Source organism: Erinaceus europaeus, chromosome 20 (genome assembly GCF_950295315.1).
Source record: "Erinaceus europaeus chromosome 20, mEriEur2.1, whole genome shotgun sequence".
Lineage (NCBI taxonomy): Eukaryota > Metazoa > Chordata > Mammalia > Eulipotyphla > Erinaceidae > Erinaceus > Erinaceus europaeus.
This window is the reverse complement of record NC_080181.1, coordinates 10,205,851-10,227,635: the sequence shown is the minus strand read 5'-3', so window position 1 is coordinate 10,227,635 and position 21,785 is coordinate 10,205,851. Positions and strand designations below refer to the sequence as shown.

Here is a 21,785-nt window from a genome sequence, read left to right as displayed (position 1 = left end):
TTGATTCGGCTGATCTGGCTGGCTAGGCGGGTGTCCCCTTCCTCCCTCATCGCTCCATGTGTGTCCCTCCTGAAGCTCAGTAGGAAAGGACGGCCTTCCCTGAATAGAGACGGACCGGTCTTCAGTCGAGGGTATATGAGTAGCTGCGCTCCCCTGCTAGAACCTCCAAACAAGCTCTCAAGATACACAAACATAGAAAGCACCGGACAAACAAAAGATAATACTTTGGAGGAAGCGCTGTTTCTATTGATTGCTTCTCTAGTTAGAATGAAGCAGGGGTGTGATATTAAGAGATAATAGATCTCAAAGTCTATGAAAAATGCATCTTTTATTCCAGAGAAGTAAGTATTACTTCATGGAACACTTTTTTCAGGGAATTTTTCACATCCCTATTCCTTAAGGAATAGATTAATGCATTCAGCATGGGTGAGACAATGTTATTTAATATCTGCACCACAGCATCAAGCAAGGGGTTGGGTGTGGACTGCAGGTAGATGATGATGACAGGCCCTAGGGCACAGAGGACAGCAGCAAGATGGGCACTGCAGGTGGAGAAAGCTTTCTTCCGGCCTTCAGCTGACTGGATCCTCAAAATGGCAACTCCAATGCGCACGTAGGAGACAAAAACAATAAACCAAAACAGTATAGCCAAGAAGCCCACATCAGTGGAACCCATGGTCTGTGCTAAGGAGCTGTCATCACAAGCCAGGGGGAGGACAGCAGGAATGTCACAGAAGAAGTAGTCCACCTGGTTGGAGCCACAGTAACTCAACTGAAAAGTGAAGGCCGTCAGGATGCTGGCATGAAGACAGCCCAGCAGGCAAGCTCCCAGCACCAAACCCACACAGACTCCAGGTCTCATGATGAGCGTGTACCTCAGGGGGTGACAGATGGCCACAAAACGGTCGTAGGCCATCACACACAAGAGACAATTCTCAGTACAACCCAGGAAGTGGTAGAAGAAGAGCTGTGTGGCACATCCTTTGTAAGAAATGGCATGGCTCTGGCCAGACAGATAGGACAGCATCTTCGGACAGATCACAGATGGGAACAGCATATCAAAAACAGATAAAATTCCCAGGAAGAAGTACATGGGAGTGTGAAGGGCAGAGGAAGAGACAACTGCAGTCAGGATGAGTAAGTTGCCGATCAGGGTGAAGAGGTAAATGAAGGAGAAGAGGACACAGAGCAGGGTCTCCAGCCCCTGAGTCTGAGGAATTCCCAGCAGGATGAACTCACTCAGCTCTGTGTGGTTCCTCATGGCCCTGGAGGCGCGGTCTGGGGAGAAACAGAAGACTTGGAAACATGAATGTCGAGGCTGACTGTGACAGATACAGTACCAATACATTCACCTCACCAGTCTTTCATGAATTACAAGTGATGCAGTAAGATAGGAATTGTACCAAAGAATTTTGATCTAGTAAAGCAAATCTCTCCCTTCATATCTTGAGCCATCAGATTGTTCACGAATGTGGATAGAAAGGAAAAAGAAAAACAAGTCTTAATAGTGAGCATGATTTAAATAATACCCATAGCCCACTGCACACTTTCAAATCTCATCTTCTTGATTCCCTTTGAGATTGCTGATTATTGAATTAACTGGATATTGATTAAAGATCAGTCTGGGCAACTCTAGCACTGATGTTAACAGATAGTGATATAATGCAGTGAGCATTAGCATTTGTATTAATCTCACTGCATGTGGATATTCCTTGGTGAGCATTTTCATTGTTGCTGAAGTTTACTTGATGGACAGTTATAGTGACATATTAGCATAGTATCCTTGGAGTTTTAAACTGTTTAAAGATAAGCAGGAAAGTTGTACTATATAGATGGTAGGTGTTTGTAAATATATCAAATATACACACATGTAAACCTGGAATATTTTATCTTTTCCTAACATTTGAAATTTCCAAATCATTAATGTATTATTTTAGCACCCAAAGATTTCTTGTTTTAAGCCTTTTATAAAAATTAGATTCCTGGGGCCAGGCAGTAAAACAGTAGATTAAGTGCACATGGCACAAAGTGCAAGGACCAGCATAAGGATCCGGTTCAAGCCCCCGGCTCCCCCTCTGCAGAGGGGTTGCTTCACAAGTGGTGAAGCAGGTCTGCAAGTATCTATCTTTCTCTTCCTATCTCTGTCTTCCTCTCCTCTCTCCATTTCTCTCTGTTCTATCCAACAACAACAATGATAAACAGCAAGGGCAGCAAAAGGGGAAAATAGCCTCCAGTAGCAGTGGATTCGTAGCATAAGCACCGAGCTCCAGCAATAACCCTGGAGGCAAAAAAAAAAAAAAAAAAAAAAAGATCCCCAAAGCAAGATTTAACTCTTGATCTTGAGATCTGAGTCTAGTGAAAGGAGTTTATATACTCATTGCAGTGTAGAGTATTCCCACTGAGAGAGGTAGGGTGAGCCTTGCCCATCTCCGTATTTGTCGCTGCTAACTGCCGGCTATTGGAGGGAAACTGTTGGTGGCTGGCAGTAGTGAGGTGCACAAGGGACATGTACAACCCTCACAGACCCAAAGGGAAGGAAATGGCCAAAGTCATGATTTGTACAAATTTCTGCACAGAAATAAAAATGTGAGGAAAGGAATTTGTGTACAACATCCTTGAAATAGTACAAAACATTTGTACATGTACAACCGTAATTGCTACATTTAGATAAACCATCTTCACTTATCTGATGATTAGAGTTAGAATAACATCACAAGATAGTCATGCAGTGACTTACTTGCTGTGGGTTTGTTATGGCATAGTCTATACAGAGATTTTCATTTAATGAATTGGATTATTTGTTGCTTTTGGAAGAGAGACTATTTTTCCACACTACTGCATGGTTCCAGTGAGGACTCAGCAGGGTATAACCAGGTCAGTCTGTACTTAGCTGAATGTGGTAGAGAAGGTGGCCACAGGGTGGCCCCACAGTCTGAATAAGTCGTCTCTTAACAGGCATCCTTGTAGGCTTCAGAGTGATTTCATGGGGCTCACTGAAGAGAAGGCTAGTAGAGTAATTGCTATGGCAGAATGATAAGAAAAGAAATGCATCGTGTGCTAGACCGATTTGGCTTTAAATCTAGGCCTCTGTGCTTCAGCTTAGTTATCCTTAAAGCAATGTGTTGCATTCTAAGGGAGGTTGTGTAGGAGACACTGAAGGTGGTGTCTGTCATAGTGCAAGCACTAGCGACTGTTATTTAAGTCCTTTCTCCTAGGAGTGCAAAAACATCATGTACTGACTTCATATTAACATCAGTGGAATTAATGGTAAATAGTTCACAAGTCTGTAGAAGTATTATAAAAGCAGCCTCCAGTCCCACTCCCCTGCTCATTTCCTCTGAATTATGTAACATGAGCAAAGGTAAAATGTGATGGGGATTTGGGGACCATGACTTAAGGCCTATTACAGTGTTTTTTACAGAGAGGCCCACAGGATGAATCTGGAAGCCTGATGCATGGTGGAGATGACTGTCACTGTCTTAAGCCTGAGGGAGGTCATGGAGAGACAAGGTGAAACGGGCATTTGGTCAATGCACCACTTTCGGAGATGGAAGGACTCATATGAGAAGTACATGTATTCTCCCTAGAGAAGATGAGACCAGTGGTATATATCTTACCTGTGTTCCTATAAAGTGTATTGTTTCCGCCATTCGGCTGACGTACCTTTCCCTTAAGTACTGTATTATTTTGTGCTGATTGGGATGTGACAGGTACTTGAATCATCTCCTTAATCACGATTAGTGATCATCATTATTAACAATGAAGAAATGGACACATTTTTACATGCTGTTTGATAGAATGAGAGTCAGAAAGGACTCTAGTGATTGTGTAAAATAAGACAAAGACACTTAATTGTGATTCTGTCCTTCCTTGCTACTAACACTGTAGATCGAAGATAAAACATGAAAACTGAGTAAGACTGGGAGAATTCTCTGTTCACTTACACTGTCAAGAGGGTCCTGACCGACTCAAGTGAGAACAGCAATAGTTTCCCCTCCTTTCATCTTCAGTTCCTCCTGTCAGGTTGTGTGGCTTTCCACCGCACCTTTCTTCTCTTTGTGCAGTGGAGGGGCCTGTGCGCCCTGTTTGTAGATCACGGATGGCCACTATCCTTCCGAGTCACATACATGCTCTAAGACCTACAGTGATTGCTTCAGAGTTTGCAGATGGAAAAGTAGCTCCTATTTTTGTAGGATTTTTGAATGATGTCAAGTCTCTCTGGAACTCAATCCATGGCATGTCCCATGACACGGGGAAGAAGAGTCCTCTGAGCAGAGGGAGCAATTAAACTCTGGCTGTCAGGAGAGTTTGGGAGTGAAGGGACAGTCATCAAGATCATCTTCCAATGAGCTGGAGGCTCCCAAGGTTGTACATCTCCCTGGCCATCCCGCCATTCATTGTGTTCTCCACACATCCCGTGGACTTGACCTACTTAGCAGTTAATGTTCCTGTCTCTGACCATCAGTGTAATGGCAGGAGTCCCCTCCTGGGAGCTGGGAGGTTCTTATGTAGCATGCAGGTCTGCTTCTATAGATGCATGCTTTGGGGATGGTGAAAGATTCTCTCCAGCTTGATATTTATAAAATGAAGTTTTATAAAATGAAGTTCCAATAGCATTTCATGTGTGGTTATGAGAATTAAAAGAGATTGTGTTCATAACATTGTTCATAACATTATTCCCTCAGTCCTTGAGCAAGAAATGGGACAGAGAAAGACAGGCTAGACCTTTTATCTTGGACAGGGTATGGTACTGTGGCACATGTCAGTACCCTGCCAGGCAGAATTTATCCTCAGGTCACTCCTAGCTTTCAGGAAGGCTGCAAAGTGACTTTACATTTTGTCAAGAAATGTGGTTAGACTTGAGAATTGGTATTAAAGAATGCTTTGCAGGGGGCCTGGTGATGGCGCACCTGGTTCAGTGCACACACTACAGTGCGCAAGGACCCAAGAAAGCACTGCAAGTGGTCTCTTTCCTTCTTTATCTTCTCCTCCTCTCTGTCTCTATCCAATAATAAATAAAAAGAATGTTTTGCAACATCGAGTTATCAGGACAGATTTGTGGTCACCCAGTCTCTAGTGCATACACACTGTGCTTTCGTTAAGCTTGCCGCTGTCAGAATCTTCTTGTTTAATTACTCTGTTGATTTGCTACTTAAATTTTCTTGCAGTGTGAGTTTGGATTGTTAAGCTTATCTTGCTGACACCATATCTAGGTCTAGTCAGTGGCTTTGACCAAAAAAGAAATCCTCACTAAAAGAAAGAAATACAGGTTTTTGTCTTTAAATTTATTTACATGGAAGAGCAAAATCGCTCAAGGTGTTGTTATTAACTTTTAAAAATAAGTAAACAAGGGCCAGCAAGATATCTTCCCTGGATAGTGCACTTGCTCTTACATGCAACACAGCCTGGAAGCTTAGAGGCTGTGGCACCCCCTCCCCTGGAGCAGTAAAGTCCCAGTGACAACAAATATGAATAAGATGAATTTATATGGGGCCAGGAGGTGGCACACCTGGTTAAGTGCATATACTACAGTGCACAAGGACCCAGGCTCAAGCCCCTGGTCCCCACCTGCAGGGGGAAAGCTTCATGAGTGGTAAATCAGGGCTGCAGGTGTCTCTCTGTCTCTCTCCTTCTCCACCTCCCCTCCCCTCTCAATGTCTCTCTGTCTCTATCCAATAATAAATAAATAAAAAAAAATAATAATAAATTTTAAAAGATGAATTTATACTGTAATAACTAAACAAGTCTGCCTCGCTGTTATGTTGTGGCAGGAGCAGAGATGTTCCATTGAATGCACTTGCATGTTTATAGCACCAGAAGCATGTTCATAGCCTCAGTTCTTCTCTATCAAGCATTCTCACCTCTTTAGTCGGACTGGACAGGACGACGAGCAGCCGGCCCTTCCACCTTCTGTCTATCATCGAACACTTCAGTTAACAGAAGTTACGGCAAGAAAAGCACTAGCAGCATTTTCTTTCTACAGTCAGACTATAACCTCACGAGTTAGGTACATGTCTAGAAAACGTGTATTTATAACACCTCACGAGTTAGGTACATGTCTAGAAAACGTGTGTATTTATAACCTCACGAGTTAGGTACATGTCTAGAAAACATGTGTATTTATCTGTGTGTATATTTACTCTCCCACCTGTTAAGATCCATGGCATTTTTAAACATAACCCAGGGAAGTCATGCTATTCATCCTATTTTGCAGAAAACAAAACAAAAAGTAAACCCCGGAGAATGAATATGCCACAACAAATGCATTGCAGAGACCTATATATGTCCTTGACCCTAAATGGCAGCAAGATTCTCTCCTTCCTTTTTTTTTTTTCATTGCCACCAGAGGCTTGGTGCTAGCACTATGAATCCATTACTCCTGGTGGCCATTTTTTCCTGTTTTCTACTATTTTGATTTGACAGGACAGAGAGAAATTACAGAAAAAGCCATCTGCAGACCTGCTTCACCCAGCTCATGAAGCATCCTCCCTGCAGGAGGGGAGTGGATTCTTGCAAACAGTGATTGTGTGCTACCATCCAGCCCTCAAGATCCTCTCCTTAAAACTCAGATTGAGGGAATCATGTGGGAGCGCAGCAGGTTAAGTGCACGTGGCGTGAAGTGCAAGGACCAGCATAAGGATCCCAGTTCGAGCCCCCAGCTCCCCACCTGCAGTGGAGTCGCTTCACAGGCAGTGAAGCATGTCTGCAGGTGTCTATCTTTCTTTCCCCCTCTCTGTCTCCTCTCCTCTCTCCATTTCTCTGTCTTATCCAACAAGAATGACATCAATAACAACAACAATAATAACTACTACAACAATAAAAATCAACAAGGGCAACAAAAGGGAAAATAAATAAATTTAAAAAAAACCCTCAGATTGAACAAACTGTTTTGAAATAGGGAAGGCAGGAAGTCTGGCCACTTGTGGTACCCTTTTGGCAGGAAATATGCACAGATCTGGAAGCCTGTCTCTGAGGGCACTGCCTGGCTTCCTCCCTGCAGCTGCAGGGAGGATTCAGTCCTGGGTCAAAGACCCACATTAGGTGCCACCACGAGGCAATGATATTAACCAGCCCAACCGTCAAGTCTATCAGAAAGCAGGCGCAGCAGGACTTAGTACACCATAAGCCCATGATCATGGGATATATTACAGAAATGTGTGTTTTTTGGATGCTATTGCTATTTGGATTTTCATTAGGGGATAAAAAATAGCCCTCCTTGCCTGTGCTGTGGTTCTAACAACATAGTCCAGCCAGGACAAAGGGGAATGTTTCAGTATCTAAGAATTTCTCCTGGATCCCTTAGTCCTGTAATTGCTACTTTATCCTCAGTCCCTAGAGGGGGCGTGTCTTCCTGGAAATTTTGACTGCAGCTGTTTTTGCTGTGAGTCAGAGCTGAGGCTGCAGCAGGAGGTAGGTGGCCTGGCTCCTGCCCTGGGGCTGGATTCCACATCTTGTCCCCCCCCCCCCAAATCTCCAGATCTGTGGGTAGATGGGGTGGAGGCTTAGTCCTGGGTGCAACCCCTGGGACTTGTGCCCAGCTGCCAGTTTCAGGGGCTCTTACAGGGTAGGAAGCTGAGAATGCAATAACTGCCTAATAATCTCATGTCTCTTTCTTCCTATTTGCTTCTTTACTTTCTGCTTTTCAGTTTTATGTAATTCTTTGCTGTGGAAATTGAAATCCAGCCCACTGCCCCCCACATCCAATGAGCTCTGCTGTATACAAAGCCAAGAGACCCTGACCACCTGTTTCCTTCTGTTAGTTCCTGGGTGCTGAAAACCTAGGAGAGAAAATGTAGAGATTAAGTCCATTCCATTTCTCTCCGAGCCTTACTCCACAGACACATCTCCTGTCTGCTGATCCTGTGACCAAGTGCAGGGTGTGGTCCCCTTCTTGGCTCAGAGGGAAGCCCCCACTCTCCTAGCTTCTCTGAACTTGGTGGGCCATTTTGCTCGTTCGTTTGTCCGTCTGTCTGTCTTGTATTTCAGTAGAAGCAGCACTGCATGTGTCTGTGAAACAAGCTTCAGATGGGCGTCACAGAACGTGTGTGTGTGCGTGCGTGCAAGCACATGTGTGCTCTGGCAGCCCACCCCTAGGCCCCTTCTGTGCTTCCTACAATTGCAGGCCTGTTGCTGGGTGTATGTCTGTAGTTCTCTCTGGCCCTGTGTTATGTGTGTGTGTGTGTGTGTGGGGGGGGAGACAGGGTATAGAAGAGCAAATTTCCCTCTCTGAGGGGTGTGTTGTGGGGTCAGAACCCCAAAGCCAGACCTTTGCCTTTTCTTTTCTTGTGTTGGGAGCTACCCTTCTGCTTTTGTGCCCTGCCTCAATGCACTCTCCCTGGTGAGTGCTCCACCCACCCTGGAGCTGACTTGCCCCACAGTCCTGCAGCTGTTGCAGGGCTGTGCCCTCTCCCACTGTCAGCTCCTTAACATGGGAGCCTCATCTCAGCACCTTCCCCTCTGCGGCCTGTGCTCCTGTCAAGCTGTGCTGTTTGCCACGCTTAATTTTTATCCAGGCTTTCAAAGTGAAATAGCTGGGGAAGGAAGGACAGAAACATTACTATCAAAAGGTGGGGGGAGTGTGGGTTGTGAGTGGTTATGGGGCTGAGCAATAGTTCTGCCCACAGCACCAGAGTCCCTGACCTGCTGTGGGGGAAGCTTCCTTGCTCCAGAGTCCAGATGGCCTCTTGGGGGAGGGGGAGGTGAGGGTGGTGGTGGTACCCAGAGACCCAGTGGCCCCTGTCCCTGGGGAAGCAAGTTTTGTAGTGTCCCAGGCAACCCCACTGAATTCTGAAGGCCCAAGTCAGGGAAAATGCTCTTAGGCCAGCAGTCGATGCTCACCTCACCCTCAACAGGTTAGGAACTGAATCCACTGGTTGCTTTCGGGATGAAGAATCCTAATGTCAGGAGTAACTCAGGTTGTCGCCACAGCACACGAAACGGCGGTCTAAGGCGATTATATAAAACGTAGAAGCTGGGAGGCCGCGCGGTGGCGCATTTGGCTGACCTCACATGTTGCCATGCACAAGGACTCGGGTTTCCAGTGCTGCTTCCCCCCAACCCCCAAGTGGTGAAGCAGGTCTGCAGGTGTCTGTCTAGTAAAAGAAAAATGGCCACTGAGATAAGTGCATTCACACTACAGGCAATCACCCTGGTGGCAAAAAATGAACAACTAGTGCACACAGGACATGTGTGTTCTAGGATGTCTTGGACGGAGGAAACAAACAAGTGCATCCATTTGAGGACGGGGCTTATTCTGAGCAGGGTATCAGAGCAACGGCGGTGACAGCTGCAATTCTAGTGCCTGTCATGGATTCAGTGCAGCCTGTAGACCACACACACTTCAGATGTCCAGGCATCAGGTTTCATTTTTAAAAGAAAATATTAAGGTACAGAGGGAGTTACATGGATACTTGTAGCTGAACAGAAATAAGGAATGGCACACGGAACGTACTTCAGAAGTGGAGCCGGTGTTTGCACCACCCCGGGCATTTCAGAGCTTCCCTGTGTGGTGGCATTTGGTGCACTCTGCAGGCCCATGCCTGCCGCTGGCATTTAGGGGCTTTGCTCCCCTTCCCAGCTCATCGGCCCTCTCTCATTTTTGTGCTACAGAGAAGCTCTCAAGCTACAGGCATGTGAGTAGATAATACCTGATGTGTCACTCTGTGCATCTGTGTCCTTTCCACAGAAACCCTTTGTCACCATGGTGCTCATCGGTGGCCTGCTAACCCGCCACGAGGAGCCAGGTGAGCTGTGACTCCCTTGTGCCTTTGCACCCTGGCTGTGGGAGCCATCACTGGCTGTGGGAGCCATCTGGCCTCCAACTCTGGTCTCTCCTCAGTGCCACTGAAGAGCATCTCTGTGAGCGTGTCCATTTGTGAATTTGTGGCTGGTGTATCTTCAACCTTAAACTATGAGAATCAGGAGAAAGTTTCTGTGGAAGCCTTCTTTGTATTCCCCATGGATGAAGACTCTGCTGTCTACACATTTGAGGCCGTGGTGGATGGGAAGAGAATTTTGGCGGAAATACAGGACAGGTTTATGGTAATAGAGTTAAATCCACTGTGTCATCCCTAATTTCCTTCCATAGTGTCTGTAGCAAATACAGTATCACTCCCCTGCACTCCCCTCTAGCTGCTATTTTCCTCAAGTCACTCAGAAGCACCTGCCTGAGGCCTTCAGAGGGTGTTAGCGCACTGAGCAGACCAGTCTGTCTGCGGTAGCCCACGTCACTGAGACGCCCCTTTCTTTTCCCTTTTCTCCTCAGGCCACTGCCATGTATGAAAATGCCCTCACCCAAGGCTACCAAGCCTTCATGCTGGAGGAGGACATGTACTCGAAGGACGTCTTCTGCTGCAGTGTGGGCTACCTCGCCCCTGGAGCAAAGGTGGCGCTCACTCTGAGGTACGTGCAGGAGCTGCCTCTGGAAGCCGACGGGGCCCTGCGCTTTGTGCTCCCAGCTGTCCTCAACCCTCGCTACCAGCTCTCTGGTGAGTAGCTTCTCTGTCTGTCTGCTCACCTCAGGGTGGGAAGGAAGGGTGCCAGAAAGTGTGGGAAAGGATGCACAACTGGGGCAACTTTTGTAGGATCATCGGGGGCCAGCTGCCTTAACATGAAGACGCCTGTCGTTGCTCTGAGTGAGCTGCCCTACACATTCAGCTTGGTAGGCTCTATCCACTCCCAGCGCGGCATTGAGAAGATCCAGTCCAACAGTGCCCTGAATCCTATCGAGTTCCCCGGAGATGACAGGACCTCTGCTGAGGTGACTCAGGGCAGAGACTGCTCTTGCCAGCACACCTCTTCTTTGGGTCTTGACCTTGGTCCTCACTCATGTGACCCAAACGTTCCTTACTGTCTGCCTCCCTTGTCCCAATTTTTATGTCCAGAACTGTCTCTCCAGCCCTCAGCCCTAAGCAGTGAGAGAGAGTTCCAATGGACCCTTTTGCCTGTTCCCACCTCAGATTTCCCTGGCTGATGGGCACAAGTTTGATCGAGATGTGGAACTCCTGATCTACTACAAAGAACTGCACACCCCGAGTGTTTCTGTGGAGCTGGGGAAATCTAGCTCCAGACCAGGTGGGCTTTTTCTCCTTTTGGAAAAAGTTAAGGTTAAGACACCCTCACAAGATGTATTTTGTGATCACCCTCAGTTTTCTTTTACTTCCTGTCCAGTAGTGGGCAAAAGGTACAACATAAAGGAAGCTCACTCTGGAGTGGACAATGGCTACTTATCGACTGATAAGTAATAAATAAAAATAAAAGTAATGATGTGGCATATTTACTTTTTAAATCATCAAAGTTTTCCAGATCTGATCATGTCCCATGCTTTAAAAGGTGTCATGAATTTGGCCTTTGAGAAGAAGTTGGATCATAGATGTCAAAATAAATGTTCATTTTATTAATTCCACTTTTGGGTTTACACCTAAGGAAGTACATTTAAGTATTGGTAAAAATATGCACCAGAATCTCTTCTGCCATTTTAATGTGTGTTACACTGATTAACTTCATGATGCTAGTTATACTTGAGTTACTATGAAGTTACTAAATAATGAACATGTAAGAGGTGGTTGAGGTTTTATGGAGACCAAATTTAAGTTTTTAAATGACATCACTGTTGGAACTTCACCTCTCTGGATCAACTTTTTTCAGAGAGAGAAGAGGCACCACAGCACTGAACTTCTTCTAGTGTGGTGGGGGGCTGGGCAAAGCAAGCACACTTATCCAAGCAACAATTATTCTGGAGAATACTGGGGCATGTGCATCCCAGTCATCCAAAGTAGAGGGATTTAGACTGCTGTGTGGTATTTGCAGTCTAAATTCTTATATCTTGTCACGGTTAGAATTTTTCACAAGAGCATGTCTTTTTTTTTTTTTTTTTTTTAAGATTTAGATAGGAAGGACTCGTGATAAATTCCTCATTGATCTGATCTGAGAGAAGGTGTCTTGCAGATAAATTTGTTGGATTGTACTTTGTTGCCTAACTTCTGTGAAACTAACATTCAGCTGTAACATTTCATTTTTGCATGTCCTTTACATGCGTATGACTCACTTCTCAGCCTTCACTAGCAGGCACAGGGGATTTAGATTTGTGTTTTCTCAGCTCACCAGGTAACTCATCACCACTGGCTCTTGGGCTCTTCCAGATTCCCAGTGCCTTTCTTCTTACAGTGTCCTTATCCTTTCTGACTAGACACTTTGATGGGGGCGCCTTCTGCAATGGTGTGCTTCTACCCACATATCCCAGAAGCTCAGCCACCAATTACCTGTGGAGAGTTCGTCTTCCTCATGGACCGCTCAGGCAGTATGCAAGGCCCCTTGAATAATTATGACAGATCCCAGCTGCGTATTGATGCAGCCAAGGTAATGGAGTTTGTTTTCCCAACTGGATGCTCATGTGAGGATGACTGTAAGGCTAGATCAGGGTCTGATGAACAGAAGGGCCTAGAGTTAGGAAGAAGGTAAAGGCCCAAAGCCTCAAGAATGAGAATGGAAGGGTGTATAAAAGAAAGGATCCCTCCTCACTGTCTCTTCCTGCAGGAAACACTGATTTTGCTGTTGAAGAGTTTGCCTCTGGGGTGTTATTTCAATGTATATGGATTTGGATCTACATATGAGTCCTTCTTTAAGTAAGTTTTAAGAAAGGACCCTACTAGGAGTCGGGAGGTAGTGCAGTGGGTTAAGCGCATGTGGCGCAAAGTGCAAGGACCAGCGTAAAGATCCCAGTTTGAGCCCCTGGTTCCCCATCTGCAGAGGAGTCGCTTCACAAGCGGTGAAGTAGGTCTGCAGGTGTCTATTTTTCTCTCCCCCTCTCTGTCTTCCCCTCCTATCTCCATTTCTCTCTGTCCTATCTAACAATGACGACATCAATAACAACAACAATGACATCAATAACAACAACAACAACAATAACTACAACAATAAAACAACAAGGGCAACAAAAGGGAATAAATAAATAATTTTTTTTTTTTAATTGCAGAATTTTTATTGCAGAATTGACTTTGGAAGTGGGTGGGGCGTTAGATGGGGCTAGGTGCCCATCATGTGTGTGTGCGCGTGTGTTCTTTATCAGGAAGAGTGTGGAATACACTCAGGAAACCATGGAGGAGGCCGTGAAGAGAGTTAAGCTTATGCGTGCCAACCTCGGAGGCACAGAGATCTTGGAACCACTCCAAAGTATTTACAGCGCACGACCCATCCCAGGACACCCCCGGCAGGTAATGAGAGGAGCAGAACTAGCAGAAGGGGATGGAGAAAACAAAATCTTTGTCCAAGAATCCACACAACCCTGAGCTTCATTGCATGAGCTGAAATAGGGCAGGTCAACAGTGTAGTCTAGCCTGTAGTGCAGAGAATGGCAGGAGGTACTAATACATGTCCCCCCTCTCAGCGCCACGCTATGGATGATGGAGTCACAGGAAGCACACACAACAGAAGTGGGAGGTCCTGAGTGGGTCCTATGGGGACATGGTATATCGCACCTATCAGAAGAGGAACAAGAGATATTTTTCATTTTAATGAAAGAGCAACATGGAGTGGGTAGCCAGGACACTGCTAATTTCAGACTTAACGGCAGTACCAGGGATTGAACCTGGTGCCTTAAACATCAATATTTGGTGTGCTGGGTTTTTAGTATCTTAAACATGAATTCAGCCAAGACTTAACAAATGTCTTCTTCCTTTCTATAGCTTTTCCTCTTCACAGATGGTGATGTTATTGACACCTACTATGTACTCCGTGAAGTTCAGAGAAACAGTATTGATCACAGGTGAGGAGAGAGGTGTTTCTAGCACTGCCACTCCATTCAGAGGCACCTGGAGCAGGGACTTCACCGTTCCCCCTTCACTATGAAAAGATACCTCTCTAAGTAACACCAATAAAACCATACTCCCTTATTCTAAGCCATAATAGAAGCCAGAGTTGAGAGATAATAATTTTCTTTCAATAAACTTTATCAAAGTTAAACAGAAGACTACATAAGAAGTCTGCAGTGAACACGCATGTAATGACTACACAGGACAGAGCCTAGACTGTCACTGGCCCCTCTATATCTCTACCCCATTTTTCTCTCTGAACCTCAGGCTCCCTCTCTGGCTCCTATTGCCATTTTGTTAATTTAATTTAATCTTGTCTTTTTTCGCATTTTCCCCTAACAACAATAAAAAAATTCAGACTTACCTGCACTTTCTCAGCCCTGTAGGTAGTCATTTCTACAAGCACTAACTCTTGTCATGAAAATGATAAAATTCAGTACTTGAGTGCCAAATGTAACTTCTTCCTACTAAGCCCTTTTTAGCAGACAGAATACACTTCCACTTTGAGGGCTTGTCCCTAATCTCTATCCTTAAATGCTTGCAGATGCTTCTCATTTGGTATTGGAGAAGGAGCCTCTACCAGTCTGGTCAAGAAGATTGCCCGGCTTTCAGGGGGCACTTACGAGTTTATCACAGGCAAGGATAGAATTCAGACCAAGGTCAGTATATGTGTGTGTGTGGTGGGGGGGGGATAAGTAGGTGGAGGGGGGCACTGCTGCAGGAGCGAAGACAGATTTCACTTTCTCCTCTCCCCAGGGTCATGGGCTGTATGTATTATGGGACCTTTTCTGCTCTTACGCCAAACAGATTCTGCAAAAATAGTATCTAGCGTACTAGTTCTAAGTCCAGGAATGAGATGATAGAAGAGATTAGGGCTCAGACTTTGAATGTCATGATGAGATTCTGGGTGTGTGTCTCCCCCTAGCCTCCATGCAAAGTACACAGAACAAGAAGGAATAACGTCATTCCTTACAGGTCTGCCTTCTTTTCCCTAGGCTGGTGGCATCTCTTTTCTGTGTTATCAAAGATGCTGCTCTAATTTTCCCATGTGTAAAGCAACTGTGAGAGGCAAGAGCCCATCATGTAGTATAGTACTGAAGATCAGTCATGAGATGGATTATTATATTGTCATACTACTATTTCCTTTTTTTTTTTTTTTTTTACCAGAACACTGCTCAGTTCTGCCTTATGGTGGTGCTGGGGACTGAACTTCAAACCTGAGAGCCTCAGGCTTGAAAGGCTTTTTGCATAGCCTTTATGCTGTCTCCCCAGCCCCATACTACTATTTTCTATGCTTGCTGTTCTCCTTCCTCCACAGGCTCTCCGGTCCCTGAAACGTTCTCTGCAGCCTGTGGTAGAAGATGTTTCCCTGAGCTGGAATTTGCCACCTGGTTTGTCAGCTAAAATGCTTACTCAGGAGCAGACTGTCATCTTCCAGGGTCAGCGGTTAATTCTGTATGCCCAGCTCGTTGGAGCGATGCCGGTGAGTTCCTGTCTGTTCCTCGGGCACAGCAGCCCCTGCCCCCACAGTCTCCTCCCTTCCCTGGGAGGATGGCAATAAGAGAGTGAACCTGCAGGTGGAAGCTAGTCCCTGTGGTTCTCTTCTCCACTGCCACAGTGTCTCACTCAGAAATGTTAAGAAGGTGGGTTGGAGAGCAGCCCCAATTCTGATTTTTCTCCTGATGCTCTTAACCTTCTATCCGTTCTGCTCTTCTCTGATTTACAGCCATCAGAGGCAACAGGAGAGGTTTGTCTCAAGTACAAATTCCAGGGCAAGAATTTTGAGAATAAGGTGACATTTTCTCTGCAGCCCAAGTTTGAAGTCAAGTGAGAATTTATTTTTCTTTGCCATTATTTCCTCCCTCCCTTCAGTACAGTGGGAGCTGGGCTTGAGCATGGGTCATATACATGGGGAAGCAGCACACTATGCATGTGAGCTACTTCGGCAGCCCTACCATCTCTTCATATTAAACAGATGCAAATCAAAACAAAGAGCTACCACCTGAGACAATGCTAGAAAGCAGGGAATTCTTGCACACTATTAGTAAGAACATAAGCCGGTGTATTATTCTGGGTCCCCCACAATTAAAAGTATGCTATTTTTATTTATTGGATAGAGACAGAGAGAAATAAAGAGGGACAGGGAAGTCAGTGAGGAAGAGAGACACCTGCAGATAGGAACTGGGCAGGGGGCTGGTCCTTGCACATTGTAACATGTGTGCCACCACCAGGACCCCCACAGTCTGTAACCATTGACTCAGCATCTCAGAATGAGCATAGCAGCAGTGTCCAGAAATTGGAAACATGAAGTGCTGAGCTTAAGTCCTAGAACTGCATATGCCCCTGGGATGCTCTGCTATCCTCCCTGTCACACATACTTACAAATAAATCTTCTGAGGAAACCTTGTTCACACCTCTGGCCTATGATGTGCTGAGGACTGAACCTGGGACCTGTCTCTTCCTCTCCTCTCTTGGGGGTTGGTGTGCAGTCAGTGTTCCTTCCTAACCAATTCAGGCCTTCCCTCTGCTATTCCGAACTTCTGAGGACCCTAAGCCACTGGCATGTGTGCTTTATCTTAAGTCATAGGGATGTTTTCTTTCAGCCTCACTGTTCACCGGCTTGGTGCGAAGTCCTTTTTCCAGATCAAAGACATGGGCTTCAATGATACCCCAGCTAAGGATAAGAAGGACATCCTGCAGATGAGCATGGAGAGTGGCGTCCTAAGCTCCCACACATCTTTCATTGCTATCAACAAGGATACCAACAGGGCAGTGCAGGGGCCCCTGGTTCGCAGGGACATCCCGAGGCCAATGCTGTTGGCAGCCACTGATTCGAACATGCACAGTACTAAAAACAGTGAGTTTTACCCCATTCACACTTGTCCACAAAAGTTCATTTGAAGGAAAGCTTTGTGAAAGGTTCTTAGAAGTTGTTTTGGGAGTCGTAGCGCTGGCACAAAGAACAAGGACCGGCATAAGGATCCGGGTTCTAGCCCTGGCTCCCCACATGTAGAGGAATCACTTCATGGGCAGTGAAGCAGGTCTACAGGTGTCTATCTTTCTCTCCTCCTCTCTGTCTTCCCCTCCTCTCTCCATTTCTCTCTGTCCTATCTAACAATGACGACATCAATAACAACAATAATAACTACAACAATAAAACAACAAGGGCAACAAAAAGGGAAAATAAATAAATATAAAAAAATTAAAAAAACATGTGAAAGTTGTTTTTCCTTGTTCTTCCACATCAGAATTTCTAGCTAGAGATCTAGGATACATCCCAAAGGCAAAGTTATTTGAAATAGAAAATAAGGAAAGTGAAGACAGAAGTCACACTGCTCAAATCTGAAGCTGTGGCCTTGCCTGTTGTCACGAGGTAGTTATGAGTGGGCAGGAAGGGGCTGTGACTTGCAGAGAGAGAGAGAAGGGGCTTGAGGGCTCGAGTTAGGTGGACAGATGCCCTGCAGAGGGGTGCATAGTGTTTGTCTGGAGGCAAGCTTCAGTGACAAAAAACCAGGAGCAACAATGTGCTTAACGAGGTCCTATGTGGTTAGGTAGCATCTGTCCAGGGGCTTGTTCCCACCAGTGTTTGTCTGTCTGTTGCAAATTTAGGAGTAAATTCCCAAGATTTTTGGAGTGGTTCACAGAAAAAAGACTTGGCTTTCAAAAACACCTCTCACAAGAAGGCAAAGGCCCATTCTCCTGCGGACAAAAGCAAGTTGGACACTCACCATTCAGGTGAGATGAGCCTCAGTTCTCTTTCCCACTCTGCACTCTCAATGCCTTTCTTTACCCCGGAGATAATCTGCTGGGAAGTCATTAGGTGGACGGGGAGTCCCTGTGACATGGCAGCATGTCTGCAGTACAGGAAGGACCCAGTGGGGTTGCAGCTGTCAAGCTTCACTATCGCAGCCCACACCCTGTCTCCATGTTAGCACCACTGCTGCGCTGGCCACCCATTTACAAGCTAGGTGTATATACACCTACCTTCCTGACGCTCTCTGGTGACTTCCTCCTCTGCCACCAAACAAGGTTTCCTGGCCACTGCCTTGTGCTCTAAGTGTCCTAACTTCTATGTGTCTGACAAGTCAAACCAAAGTGCATTCCACTGCTAAGGGGGGCCTTTTCTACTAAAACAGACATTTGTTTTCTAGCCTTGTTTGGGTAGTTAAAATTCAAGTTACATTGTGTAGAGTTTTCTAAATTGTTTGCTATTTTATTGTCACCAGGTTGTTGCTGAGGTTCAGTGCCTGCATAATGAATGCACTGCTCCTGGCTGCCATTGTTCCCTTTCTTTTGGGGAAGGGGAGACACCTACTTCACCACTCATAAAGTTCCCACCCCCAGCATAAGACTATATTTTAATGCAAGGCTGGGAGATGAATCCAGAATTAAATTGAAGCACTGCTCAGCTTTGGCAGATGTAGTACTTGGGATGGAACCTGGGCCTCAGGCATGCAAGTCCTGTGCTCTAACACTGAAATATGTCCTCAGCTTCTTCAGTTTTTTGAGAGAGGAGCAACAAAATAGTACCACTCCACCACTCATGCATGTCTCATTGGTGCTAGACTCAAACCTAGGTCCTCACAGACAACAATGTGTGTGCTCTACCAAGTGAGCTACATCTCCTGGCCTCTGGAGTAGACTTTAGATAGCATGATAGTGTGGGGGTCTTGGGTGCGGATTGGTCTCCTTGTCACGGACAAATGCTGAACTGGGCATCTGGTGAGGATCCACTCAGCTCCCTCTGCCCACAGCTCCTCTTTGAATTCCTTCCTGTCTTCACTGAGACAAGCAGCCAGCAGCTCCATCATTTCTCATCTTCTCTCTCTTTCTCCCCCCAAGACTTTGGAGAGACTCAACTAGTGCAGCTCATCTCCTTACAGAGGGCAGACGGATCCTGGAATCTGAATGAGGGTCTAGCCATTGTCCTGGAAAGGAGCTTGTCTGACATAGAGGCTGCCCTGACTATCAAGGTGAGTTGTAGGGAACAATGACCTGAGGGGTTATAAACATCTGACTTGTTTATAGAGGTGAGCACATCAAGTACTTTCTTTCTTTCTTTTTTAATGATGAGTAGCTGAAAACTCACAGCAATGAGTTTATTTAAAATTGAAGCAGATGTTTAGATTCACTGGGCTATGAATACACTAGAGGTCCATATTCTTTCTTTCTAGGAATTCTCACATACAAATAAGAAAGCACTGACCTTTATCTTCAACTGAATCTTTACTATGTTTGTCAGGAAAATCAGGATCCCAAAAAGTACTTGGGCTGGGGAGATAGCTAGAAACAATATGATCTGGCACCTGCTTTGTGGTGGTTAATGAATCTTCATAGAGAATTGTAAGACTGTCCTTACAGAATTTCCTAAGCACATTTCATCCATATGGAACCACAGCTTTGCCATAGTTTCCCTAAAGGAGTAGTAAAGGACGTGAGAATTTTGATCTAAAACCAGACACTCAGAATACCATAACTGTTTCACATCTTTAAAGGCACATAGAAAATTGTTTTCCTTGATTTCAGCTCCAAAAACTGAAGCAGGGAATGGATTCTCAAGGGTATCTATTTTCTGTTCTTTTTTTTTTTCTTTTAAATTTACTTATTTATTTATATAGAGGAAGAGCCCACAGCACTGCTTCACCATTTGTGAAGCTGTCCTTGCATATGGCAAGGTGTGCAGTCTACAGGGTTCACCACTGCCCTGTCCCTGAAGTTAAGACTTTCTATTGAGCGACATGCAGTTTGAATCACCGTATCTGGCTGCCACACCAAACTCCTGTGTGGGCCAGAAGCCAAGATTTGGGCAAATCATTTTACTTTTGTACAAATAACTTTTTTTTTTAAAGGTTCTTTTAAGGATTTCAAGCAGTGTCTGGCTTTTCTGCCCTATGACTCAGTAGGCTGTTGCTTTGCTGTTGTTCCTGGCCAGTAAGTTGTGGGGAGGAGAGCAGGGAATGAGTGGAGCCTTCAGGGTGCTTTCCTGTGCTGCCTAGGAGGTGGATTCCTCCAGCTGGGCCACCGTGCTGGCAGTGCTCTGGCTGCATACCAACCACAGGGACATGAAGTGTGAATGGGAGCTTCTAGAAAGGAAGGCTGTGACCTGGATTCACACCCTAGAAGGTAAGAAACAATCCTAATATCCCTCGATCTTCCCCACCTCCAGAAATCTAGCCATCTCGTCCCTCCCTGATCCTAGACCTTTCTCTACTTAGTTGGTTTCTTGGCAGGGGAGGAAATGTGACATATTCTTCCTGGGAACTAGTCATCTCACTACAGCTGAGCGCTTCGGGGGCTAGTGAGGATGAAGGGCTATCAGGGCGGAGAAAAGCGAGAGGTACTGAGGAGAGGTGAAAAGCACTGCCCTGCGGGGTTGCCTATAACCCTCATTCTTTTCTCCCCAGACTCCATCGTGCAAGAGCTTGTGGGAGCTGCCATAGCCTTCCTGGAGTCCTCAGTGGAACCTGACATCTTTGAGCTCTGAGGGTGACATCAGAGCAAACGAGTGCCTCTACTCTGCTGCTGGCCCTTCTCCACTGTGATGTGTGTGATCTCTGCTCTCAGTTCCTCATCCTACATGCTAAGGCTGTTCACTCACTCTGCCTGAAAACCAGGGGATAGGGACTCCAGAGTAAGAGAATTCCCTGTGCTATGTGTCTCTGTTCACTTTTGGTAAGCTAAACAATTTGCTATTCTTACCTAGATTATATTACCTAGGTCAATATAATCTTAAAGAGAGATCCCAGGCCCTTCTTCATGGCTTCTGTTTGGGAAGCTTTGCTCAAGCTGCTCATGATTACATGTGATGTGTGTGCTTAAATACCCTGTCCCAGTAGAAATGACATGATCTGTCTCTAAAACCCCCACTTATTAAAGTGATTGCCTCCACCCTGCGCTTTGTGCTGTCGTTTATAGAATCATTTGTTAAACGTGCGTTGGCTATTATTTTAACCTTGCCACAAGTGTACTGGTAGAGCTCCTGCTGTTGCCAAGTCTACATGGATGGCCACTACCCCTGTGGTGACACAGGCAATCGGGGAGGAGAAAGCAAGTGTGATGTGTGCTGAGTTCAAAGCTCAGAAAGGATAGCCAAGAGGAAATGAAGGTGGTGCCTCTGGCTAACTCAACACTTTCAGAGAAACCTTGCTTAGAGTCTTATACTTAAATTTTTTTTTTTCTGGGAGAGTTTATTTAAAAGGAGTTTGCCCTTTCTACCCTGAAGACTGAAGAGAAACGTCTAAAAAGCGACTGTAAAGTCACTGTTTCCTCCCTCTAGTCAGTCACTCAGCCTGCAGTGATGCAGAAGACAATCAGCCAGGAAGCAGCACCACTCAGCGGCATTAAGCTTCCACTTCCACCTTAGTCTTAGTTTTCCATCCTGACTCCTCTGATGCCCCAACTCTCCACACTGTATCTGCCTCTGTGTCTTTAGCTTTAGGCTAATGTCTTGTATCAGGCAAATACTCGAGAAAGCTGGAATGACTATCAACTGAGAGGACTGAGACGGAAACAACACAGCTAACTCGGCTTTATACTGCATGCCTGGAGAAGGGACAGAAACAAGGAGCCCTCCTGTACTTGGTGGGAATGTAATTTGGGTCACAACAGTGGAAGTACACCTGCCGTAAGATCCAGCAGTGCCACTCCCAGGGATCTTCCCAAAACACTCCTGTATTCATAGCAGCCCAAATTTAAGAAACAACCAAAAATGTCCTAAACTGGTTTATGCACTATTTGTAATAGTTCACATTCAAAAACATCCCAGGTGTCCAGTGACAGATGATGAAGTCTCTTTTGCCACATTTTGGATGTAACTTGAAGGAACCTTGTGAGATACACCCAAAGGAGAAGGATAAATACCATCTGGCCTCACTCAGAGGCGGAACTTAAGAAAGCAGGAAAGAAAGGGAAGATGTAAGCATAGGCTGGCTGTGGTCTAGTGAATCACAGTCAAGGCTCCAGAGGGGAGAGGCAGAA

At 45.6% G+C, this 21,785-nt stretch overlaps 2 protein-coding genes across 2 annotated transcripts; one reads left to right on the top strand and one right to left on the bottom strand.

The window, feature by feature from the left end:
• Positions 1–328: 328 nt before the first annotated feature.
• On the bottom strand, positions 329–1,261 carry LOC103127977 (olfactory receptor 10N1-like). Its single transcript, XM_016195120.1, has one exon. It carries the CDS (start codon positions 1,259–1,261, stop codon positions 329–331), a length of 933 nt encoding a protein of 310 aa, XP_016050606.1.
• A 6,124-nt stretch (positions 1,262–7,385) lies between these two features.
• Positions 7,386–20,702, top strand: VWA5A (von Willebrand factor A domain containing 5A). Its single transcript, XM_007538855.3, has 18 exons — positions 7,386–7,410; positions 9,686–9,743; positions 9,839–10,041; positions 10,265–10,487; positions 10,584–10,759; positions 10,959–11,073; positions 12,188–12,357; positions 12,535–12,623; positions 13,067–13,211; positions 13,683–13,762; positions 14,353–14,467; positions 15,127–15,291; positions 15,535–15,635; positions 16,412–16,665; positions 17,418–17,543; positions 18,651–18,781; positions 19,805–19,931; positions 20,213–20,702. The coding sequence occupies exons 2-18, from the start codon at positions 9,701–9,703 to the stop codon at positions 20,290–20,292; spliced, it is 2,343 nt and encodes a 780-aa protein (XP_007538917.1). The 5' UTR covers positions 7,386–7,410; positions 9,686–9,700; the 3' UTR covers positions 20,293–20,702.
• Positions 20,703–21,785: the final 1,083 nt, after the last annotated feature.